This window comes from Emiliania huxleyi (assembly GCF_000372725.1).
Source record: "Emiliania huxleyi CCMP1516 chromosome Unknown EMIHUscaffold_181, whole genome shotgun sequence".
In the NCBI taxonomy this organism is placed as follows: domain Eukaryota; phylum Haptophyta; order Isochrysidales; family Noelaerhabdaceae; genus Emiliania; species Emiliania huxleyi.
This window is the reverse complement of record NW_005200774.1, coordinates 80,332-89,198: the sequence shown is the minus strand read 5'-3', so window position 1 is coordinate 89,198 and position 8,867 is coordinate 80,332. Positions and strand designations below refer to the sequence as shown.

General features: G+C 67.5%; 4 protein-coding genes across 4 annotated transcripts; 2 read left to right on the top strand and 2 right to left on the bottom strand.

Moving 5' to 3' along the window:
- Positions 1-752: 752 nt before the first annotated feature.
- EMIHUDRAFT_113061 (hypothetical protein) lies at positions 753-1,604 on the bottom strand (the record flags this gene model as incomplete). The annotated part of the gene is made up of 1 exon (XM_005783163.1): positions 753-1,604. The coding sequence occupies one exon, from the start codon at positions 1,602-1,604 to the stop codon at positions 753-755; it is 852 nt and encodes a 283-aa protein (XP_005783220.1).
- Positions 1,605-1,842: 238 nt separating this feature from the next.
- Positions 1,843-2,343, top strand: EMIHUDRAFT_232388 (hypothetical protein; the record flags this gene model as incomplete). The annotated part of the gene is made up of 2 exons (XM_005783162.1): positions 1,843-2,095; positions 2,171-2,343. The coding sequence occupies 2 exons, from the start codon at positions 1,843-1,845 to the stop codon at positions 2,341-2,343; spliced, it is 426 nt and encodes a 141-aa protein (XP_005783219.1).
- A 356-nt stretch (positions 2,344-2,699) lies between these two features.
- On the bottom strand, positions 2,700-6,087 carry EMIHUDRAFT_113060 (hypothetical protein; the record flags this gene model as incomplete). Its single annotated transcript, XM_005783161.1, has 9 exons — positions 2,700-3,179; positions 3,250-3,295; positions 3,360-3,586; positions 3,659-4,203; positions 4,295-4,341; positions 4,735-4,874; positions 5,071-5,133; positions 5,174-5,317; positions 5,557-6,087. The coding sequence occupies 9 exons, from the start codon at positions 6,085-6,087 to the stop codon at positions 2,700-2,702; spliced, it is 2,223 nt and encodes a 740-aa protein (XP_005783218.1).
- A 581-nt stretch (positions 6,088-6,668) lies between these two features.
- EMIHUDRAFT_113059 (hypothetical protein) lies at positions 6,669-8,768 on the top strand (the record flags this gene model as incomplete). Its single annotated transcript, XM_005783160.1, has 5 exons — positions 6,669-6,790; positions 6,866-7,148; positions 7,227-7,314; positions 7,381-7,913; positions 8,061-8,768. 5 exons carry the CDS (start codon positions 6,669-6,671, stop codon positions 8,766-8,768), a joined length of 1,734 nt encoding a protein of 577 aa, XP_005783217.1.
- Between the last annotated feature and the right edge of the window lie 99 nt (positions 8,769-8,867).

The window sequence follows — 8,867 nt, the reverse complement described above, 5'->3', positions numbered from 1 at the left end:
TCCGACTGCCCCGGCTATAGTTCCCGAGGTCGTCGGGTGTGACCCCTGGCCCTGCGTCCCCCGAGCTGAGGGAGGGTGTAGAGGATGTAGAGTGTAGAGCGCTGTGTAGAGCTGTAGAGATGTAGAGCGCTCTGGAGCGCTGTAGAGCTGTAGAGCTCTACATCGGCTGCGTGACGAACTGCGTGCGGTTCGGCGGCGGCTTCTCGCCCACCGCCGTTCTCAAGCTGCGCCGCCTCGCGCGCAAAGTCGCGCGCGGCAGCGTTGACCGCACGGCCTACTCGCCCAAGTACTCGCTCTCTTTTATGTCCCACCATGGTCCATGCAGAGCGCATCTCTCTCTCTGTTGTGCGAGGCGTGAACCGCGCCATTCGCTCTCACCTGGCAACCCTGTCTGCACGTCTCGCGCGCGCGTGAACAGGGCTCCAGGCCCCAAATGACGTGTGAGTGTTAGAGTTGTTTGGTATTGAATGACGTGTGAGTGTGTTAGAGTTGTTTGGTATTGTCGAGCGTGAACCGCGCCATTCGCTCTCACCTGGCAACCCTGTCTGCACGTCTCGCGCGCGCGTGAACAGGGCCGCGTCGGCAGGATCCCCAAAACCGTCGTAAACCCCCCCAAATTGAAGTCGACCGCCCAAAGCTGTCCCCCCCCCCGCAAACTTTAAACCTCCATAAACATCATTTTGCAGGGGCTCCAGGCCCCAAATGACGTGTGAGTGTTAGAGTTGTTTGGTATTGAATGACGTGTGAGTGTGTTAGAGTTGTTTGGTATTGTCGAGGAAGGTCTTCACGTACGCCATGCCATAGTACCGCTCCCCTGCCTCCGCGCCCTTGGTGTGCGCCGCCTTCCTCCCCTTCGCTGCAAACGATGCTGTCCCGTCCACATGGTCGCACACAAACCCTCCCAACGGCACCAGCCTGTTTGCCACCATCGCCAAGTATAGCGCCACCAGCCGCGTGTCGATAGCTGTCCCTGCGCCCTCGCTTCCGTCGAGCGGCGGGTTGTGCCGCCATCCACACGGGTAAAAGCACTGCACAAACGTCGCAAAAGACGCCAGCCACGCCGTGTGCTGGCGGTAATTTGACGCCACCCTCGCCACGATCGCCTTGCGACCCTGCTCCAACGCCACGTCATCCAGCAGCGCCTTGTGCTCCGCAGTCACCGTGATGCCGTCGGCGCCTTCTCTCTGCACCATCGTGACGGCGGAGTTCGCCATCTTCTCCAACCCCGCCACCACCTCGACGGCAGTGCCAGCCCCGGCGGCCGTCTTTCGCTCCTTTCGTCGAGCCACCATGTACCTGTCCGGACCGTCGAGGCGGGCGGTGAACACTCGTTCGACCATCATAGACGACGCTTTCACCGGCGCTCCCGCCTCTGCGTTGGCGTCGTGCGCGGCCTTGTCCGCTGCCTGTCCCCGCAACTTGAGCTGCCCCCGCACGGCGACCATCGCGTTGGCGGTCTGCGCAGCAAGCTTGGCCGCCTTCGCCGATCTCTCTCGCTCTGCCGCCGCTGCCGCGTCCACGGGGCGGTCCGTCAGCGGGTCGTCGCGCAGCCGCCCGTCGGCGTCGGCAGCCTCAATCATGGCAGCGTCGGCAGCCTCGCTCATACGGGAGCGCAGCGACCTGAAACGGTCCGTCGACAAATTCGAAACGCCCGCCGAATTCGAAACGTGCGCCGCTCCCGCCGATCTCCCGCTAACGGACCTTACCCGCCTGTAATCTCTCTTTAAGGTATTGGTAAAAATCTCGCTCGCAAGCGGGCGCAGGATTTGGCGCCCCGGAGGAGGGGGGGGGGCGCGTGGGGCTGTCCCAAGGTTGAAATTTCGGCTGTACATGTAATTGCCCATGTACGTGGAGAAAGAAATCCCCGCGGGTTTTTTTCTCTCGCGCGAAGCGGCGCACGACGCGCAGCAGCTGACAACGCTTGCGACAGCGCTCGCCATGCCAGTCAGGCACATCGTCATGTTTGGCATCAAAGAGGGCACGACAGAAGCACAGATCTCGACACTGAAGACAGGGCTAGCGGGGCTGAAGAGCAAGATCCCGGAGATCAAATCGTTCGAGCTAGGATTCGACCTGAAGCTGAAGGGCGGGCAGAGTGCGCGCCGTAGCCGGCCCGTCGGCCCCACCACGTCATGCGCTCACACCCTCTACCGGCCGCCTGCGCTCGCAGCTCACCCAGCCGGGAAGAACCGCTCTTGCTCCTGGGCGCCGACATTCGATACTAAAGAAGCCTACGAGGTGTACGAGACTCACGAGGCCCACATCGAAGTGATCAACGACTGCATCAAGCCCATCATTGAGCCTGGTACGCGAGCCGCCATCCAGTACGAGATGGAGGAGTAGGGTACGTGTGGCAGCGCGGCCACTTCGAATCGTCACGCTACAAGCTGCGCACCCGTCGCAAACCACACTGTCAGTGTTTACGCGATCCCGCGCAACCGAAACACTTGGTTATTTTTTAACGCCAAAGCCGATGTTCCTGCGTGCCAAAGGGGGTGTAGTACTGACATCCCTTTCTCTCTCTCTCCCTCTGCGGCGCGGTGTGTCGGGCGCTCGGGCCCCTCTCCGAGAGCCACGGTCCGGCGCACGGACGCTCGCCAGCTCGCCACACAGTCACCTCTCACCTCAGAGGTGTGCGCCGGGACCTCTGAGACGATCTATATCACACACACCGGTGCCGCACGCACACTCCCCCGGCTCTACTTGAGCTTGTTGAGCTGCTGCGTGCGGTACACGTCAAAGGAGGGGAGGCGGCGGACGGACCCCTTGTCGACGAGCCACACCTCCTTGGCGACGCGGCCCACAAAGTACTGGTCGTGCGACACGAGCACGACCCCGCCCTCGAAGCTGTCGAGGCAGTCGGCCAGCGCGGCGACGGACTCGAGGTCGAGGTTGTTTGTCGGCTCGTCGAGGACGATGATGTGCGGCTGCGTGTACGAGACGGCGGCGAGGGCGACACGCGAGCGCTGCCCTCCGCTCAGCGCCGAGGAGGGGAGCGTCATCATCTCGGAGGTGACGCCGCAGCCGGAGAGGTGCGAGCGGAGCGCCTGCTCGTGCGCGTACGAGCCGTCGCCCGGGAAGCGCTCCATCAGGAACTGCAGCGGCGAGAGCGTGAGGTCGATCTGGTCGGCGTGGTGCTGGTTGACCAGGGCGATGCGGACGCCGCCCGCACTCACCACCTGGAGAAGCAAGAGAGGCCGAGTGGTGAGGAGCTCGAGTCGTGCGGAGGCTAGTCGGAAGCCGCCCCACCTCGCCCGCCGTCGGGGCGAGGTCGCCCAGCAGCAGCTTGACGAGCCTAAACAAGAATGGCGCAATCAAGAGAAGTGTGTGAGGCGAGGCTGCCCAGCAGCAGCTTGGACGCGCGCGTCGTCTTTCCGTTGCCGTTCTCGCCGAGCAGCACGATCCGCGAGCGAGCGTCGATGCCCATCTCGACGCCGGAGAAGAGGGGTGCCGCCGAGCCCGGGTAGCCAAAGGACACGCCCTTGACCTGCACGAGGAAGCCCGACACCTCGCCGCCAGCCTTGAGCGAGAGGGGAAGCTCCGCGTCCTCGGTCAGTGAGGCGGCCTGCTCGTCCAGCTCGCGCGCCTGCGGGGAGGTTCCAGGAGAGGTGTAGGAGAGGTGTAGGACAGGTCAGCGGCGCGGGCCCGAAGTGTCAACCAGCAGGCGTGTCATCGGAGGGGGGTGTCGACGGAGGGTGGTGTAGCAGCACGTGTCCGGTGGGTGTGTGGGGCGGCGGGTGGCGATCCGCTCCTCCTCCTCGAGCTTGTCGGCCATCTTCTCCTTCGACTTGAAGATCTTCATCTGCTTTGGCGTCGAGCCGAGCGGCTTGAACGCGCGCAGCTCCGCGATCATCCGCCGCTTCGACTCCATCTCCCGCTCGTGCGTCAGCTGCTGCTGCGCGCGCCGCTTCGCCCAACCAGAGTAGTTTCCGCGGCTCTGCGTCAGCTGGCGCGCCGCCCCGCTCACGTGCAGCGTGTCGGTCGCAACCTCGTCGGGCGAGGTGAGCCGAGGTGAGCCGAGGTGAGCCGAGGTGAGCCAGGGGCCGAGGTGGGCCGAGAGAAGAAGTGCGGGACTTGGTTGCGAGAGGTTGTGCGGGGTGGCCGCCTCGTCGAGGAAGACGCGGTCGTGCGAGACGACGACCGCCATCCGCTGCTGCCACGTCGGCGAGGTGGAGAGCTCCCTCGCGAGCCACAGCACCGCGCCTGCTCACAGGGGAGGAAAGGGGGGGGAGGGGAGGGAAGCTCACAGGGGGGGGCGCCGCCTCTCCTCGCGGCGGGGCGAGAGCAGGAGCACCGATCGAGAGGTGGTTGGTCGGCTCGTCGAGCAGCAGCAAGTCGGGCCTGTTCACAGCTGCAGCTGTGAAGAGGCGCCGTGCGCCGCTGACTCGAGCAGCAGCAAGTCGGGCCTCGCGAAGATCGCCGCGGCGAGGGCCGTCCGCACGCGCCACCCGCCGGAGAGCGCCTCCATCCTCCTCGCGCGCAGCTCGGCCGAGAAGCCCAAGTTGGTGAGCAAGGACGTGGCGCGCTCCTCGGCGGTGTGCGCCTAGACGAGGTGCGGCCGAGGTGCGGCCGAGGTGCGGCCGAGGTGCGGCCGAGACTCAAGCCCTCCTCGGCGGCGTCGCGCCTCGATGCGCTCGAGCAGTGAGACATACCTCGGCTAGACCTCGGCTAGATCTCGGCTAGATCTCGGCTAGATCTCGCGGGCGCCTCGATGAGCTCGAGCCGCGAGCGCACCTCCTGCAGCCGGCCCGTCTGCAGGGGACGTGTCGCGGACGCGTCAGGGACGCACGGCCGCGCCCGCCTGCCGCGCCTCCAGCAGCTGCCTGCTCGTCCGACGCCGCGGCCGCCAGCTCGAGTGCCTCCAGCTCCTCTGCCTCGGCGAGCAGCAGCCTGCAGGGGAGACGAGAGGGACACTGGTCAGCCGACGTGGCGTGGACATGGCTGCTCGACCCGCCGGCGCCGCAGCCTGCGCTCGACGTCTGCGTGCACCACCGCCTAAGGAAGGGACGTGTCGTGGACGCGTCACGGACAGACGCGCGGGCGGCCGACTCTTGAGGCGTTGGCCGCCACCTGCGCCGGCGTCCAGCCGAGCCGCTCCTCGCCGAGCTGCACCTCCTGCGAGACGTAGTGCACCTATTCATTATCAATTCGTAATTAGATTCTTAATTAGCACCTCCTGCGAGACGTAGTGCACCGTCAGCGCGGGCGGGATGTCGCCCACCAGCCGCGATGCGAGCGCGCGCAGCAGCGTCGACTTGCCCTTCCCGTTCCGGCCGATGAGCGCGTAGATCCGGCCGCGCACCAGCGTGAAGGACGCCTTCTCCGCTCACGAGTCCAGTGAGTCGCGTGTGAAGGACGCCGTCTCGCGCCGGCCCCTCCCGTGTCTACATCTCGGCTGCGTCTCGGCTGCGTCTCGGCTGCGTCTCGGCTGCATCTCGGCTGCGTCTCGGCTGCCTCTCGGCTGCCTCTCGGCTGCCTCTCGGCTGCCTCTCGCGCCTTCTCGAGCAGGTCCCTCCCGCCGCCCGGGTTGGGCAGCGAGAAGGGCTTCGCCTCGACCGCGCCCGTGTACGCGCCCTGCTTCGCCCGCAGCTCCACCGCCGCCGTCGTCGCCGCCGCAAGCGCGGCGTCCTCCGCCGCTCGCTGCGCCAGGACGCGGCTGTGCGCCGCGCGGACTGCCCTCAGCTCGGCCTCCTGCCGCGCCTTGCGCTTCCTTCGCACCTCAAGCGCCTCATCCAGGTCGACCAGGCGGCCGCCGAGCTCGTCCTTGGACACGTCCCGGAAGAGGTGCGAGTCCGACTCGGCGATGCTCGTCTTTTGCTCGAGCACCTTGAGCTCAGGTTCGGGCGCCGCGGCCGTCTCCGCCGCGTCGGCGGCTCCCGCGCATGACAGCGCCGCAAAAAGCTCCCGGCACTTGGCAGTCGCCTCCTCTTCGGTGGCGACGTGCTCGGTCGACAGCAAAAACTCGGCGACGGTCGCCTCCATCGCCTCCTGCTCCTCGTCGCCCTCCAGCATCGTCACGAGATAGTCGAGCACGTCCTCATCCAGTCCCGCGAGGAGGGTCGATGCCGTGTCTCGCGCGGACGGCATGGCTGAGGTTCAGCGTTGCTGCGTTGCTGCGGCGTGCGAGTGTGGCCACAGTGCGGCGTGCGAGTGCGCGTGAGTGCGGCGTGCCAGAGAAGTGGAAAAGAAAAAGAATTCGGCGAACTAACGCGCTCGCATGACACTAGGCACGGGACTGGCGCACACTGGCACTAACACAGGTACACCGGAAAAAGAATTTCGCATTCGCGCCACAAAAAAGAAAGAAAACAGAAAACGGGGAGGGATGGGAGGACGGCACGCCGCCACCACACAGGGATTTTAAGGAGAGGAGTGTGGTGCTAGCCGTCGCCCACCCTAACCCTTGGTCGTCTGCCTCTTTCTATCTCCCTTCGCAGTCCCCCCGCCGATTCTCGCTGCAACCTTCATGCGATCCACCTCGCAGTCGTCCCACTCTCGTCTCACTCTCATCTGCCTCGTCCTGCGACGCCGCCGCCGCCTGCCGAACAGCCAGGCTCGGACGCGCGGCCGCTTTCTTCTCGCGGGTGCAACGAGAAAATTGCGCGCCCGCGACGTCCACGCGTCCCTCTCAGCCCCGGGACAGCTGTCTCGCCACTGCCCCCTTCTTTATGGCCGCCGCCAAGAATTATTCCGCCTACGACGACGCCACGAGCCGCCGGCTCCTCTGCGGCGATCTCTCGGAGGAGACGCGGCTGCCGCGTGAGCTGCTCGAGCGCTTTCACGCGATGTGGTGGCCTCGGCCTCCTCGCTCGCCTCGGCCCCTATCGCCGCACTCACGCGTGCCCGCCGTCACGCTCGATCGCAGGTGCGAGCGCTCGCGCCCCTTCTTTGCCGCCGTCGACGAGACCAGCACCATGAGCGTCGGTGCTCTCGCCGAGGTCGTGCGAAGCCTCGGCGTGCACTCGGACCTGCTCTGCCGCTCCGTCAGCCGCGTCATCGCCAGCGGCGCCGAGGCTGTCAGCTTCTCCGCCTTTGTCCGCGGCTACGCGCAGCTGCACTCGCGGACTCTGCGGGAGGCGCTCCCCTTTGCCTTTGCCGTCTTTGACTTGGATGGCGACGGCCTCCTCTCGCCGGCAGAGTTTCAGACCGTGCTCGAGGCGCGCAGCGCGTGCGCGGCGGCGGCCCCGCCCCGCCGCGCCCCCCCCATCGCCTTCTCCGCCCCGCAGGCGAACCTCGAGCTCAAGCAGCTCGACCCGGCGGCCGTCCGCCGCGTGCTCGCCGCGCCGCCCTCGTCGGACCAGCAGCTCCGAGGCGGTCGGGCGCGACCAGTTCCGCTGCTTCGCCGACATGCCGCAGACACGTCCTGGACGTGTCCGATAGGCCTCACGCGCGACCAGTTCCGCTACTTCGCCTCGCTCTCCTCCGAGACGGTCCTCGCCACCTGCGGCTTCCTGCTCCACGTCTCGGCCTTCTACGTCCCCCTCTACCCGCTCGGGCCTGAGGCGGAGGAGGAGGCGGAGCGAGAGGCGGAGGAGGCCGCCGCCGCGCAAAAGGCGGCGGGCGGCGGCGGCGGCGGCGGGGCGGACGGGCCAGACGCGTGCGGCGCGTCGGCGGTCGGCGAGTCGTCGGACGGTGCGAACCCGTTTGAGGACTCCGACATGCTCGCGGCGCTCGAGTCGCTCAAGACGACGCCGGAGGAGCGGGCCGAGCGGCAGAAGGCAAAGGGGAACGAGGCGATGCGCTCCCGCGAGCCGCACGCCGCCTCCTTCGCGGTGGAGCGGTACAGCGAAGGTCTCGCCGAGAGGCCGCGCGACGCGAGGCTGCGCGCGACGCTGCTCGCCAACCGCGCGGCGGCGCACACCTCGCTCAGGAACTGGAGGCGCGCGCTCGACGACGCGAAGGAGGCGCTCGCGGTGAGGGCGGAGCACGAGGCGAGGGCGGAGCCAGAGGGATGCGCGGCGGCCGCGGCCGCGGCGGCCGGGGCCGAGGGGGGAGCGGCCTCCTGCAGCGCTGCCGGAGGGGCAGACAGTGGCTCTCGCGCCTTGGCGGCGGCGTCGCAGGTCAAGGCTGCGCGGCGCGGGGCCGCGGCGGCGCTGCGGCTCGGCCTGCTGGCGGAGGCAAAGGCGCTGAGCGAGGAGGGGCTGCGGCTCTGCGGCGGCGGCGGCGAGTCGGAGGCGGCGGAGCTGCGTTCGGTCGCGAGCGAGATTGCGGCGCGCGAGGCGGCAGAGGAGGCGAAGAGGGTGGCTGCCGCGGCGCGCGCCGCCATGGAGGAGGAGCTGGCGGCGGCGCTGCGCGCGCGGGGGCTCGCGGTGGGAGAGTTTCTCGACGAGGGGTTGCGGCAGCAGTGCGTCGGCGAGCACGCTGGTGCTCGTCTGTGGTACGACTCTGCCGCGGCAGAGCTGCACTCTCCGGTGCTGCTCCTCTACCCGGAGGCGTCGATGTCCGACTTCATCCAGGACGTGGCAGAGGGGGAGCGCCTCGCCGACCACCTCGAGGAGATGTTCGGCGAAGCCGCCGAGCGCTCCCCGCCGTGGGACACCGAGAGAAAGTACGCCGCGCCGGCGCTGCAGCCCTACCTCGTCCTCGACGCCGACGGCGAGGCTGGCGTCGGCACTTGCCGGCGCCTCGACGCCTCGACGGCTCTGCTGCCGCAGCTCGCCGCCCTGTGCGCCGAGGGCTACACCGTGCCAGGCGTGCCCATCGTGCACGTCGTCGTGCGGCGCTCCGCTTTCGAGCGAGAATTTCTCCGCACTGGCGGCGCGGCCTGAAACGTGACGGGTGAGAGTGTGCGGCGGGCGGCTAGGTTGAATTTTAGCCCCGTTTGAGAATCGGAGGCTTTTCTTGCGAACTTTTAGATTTAGTCTGTA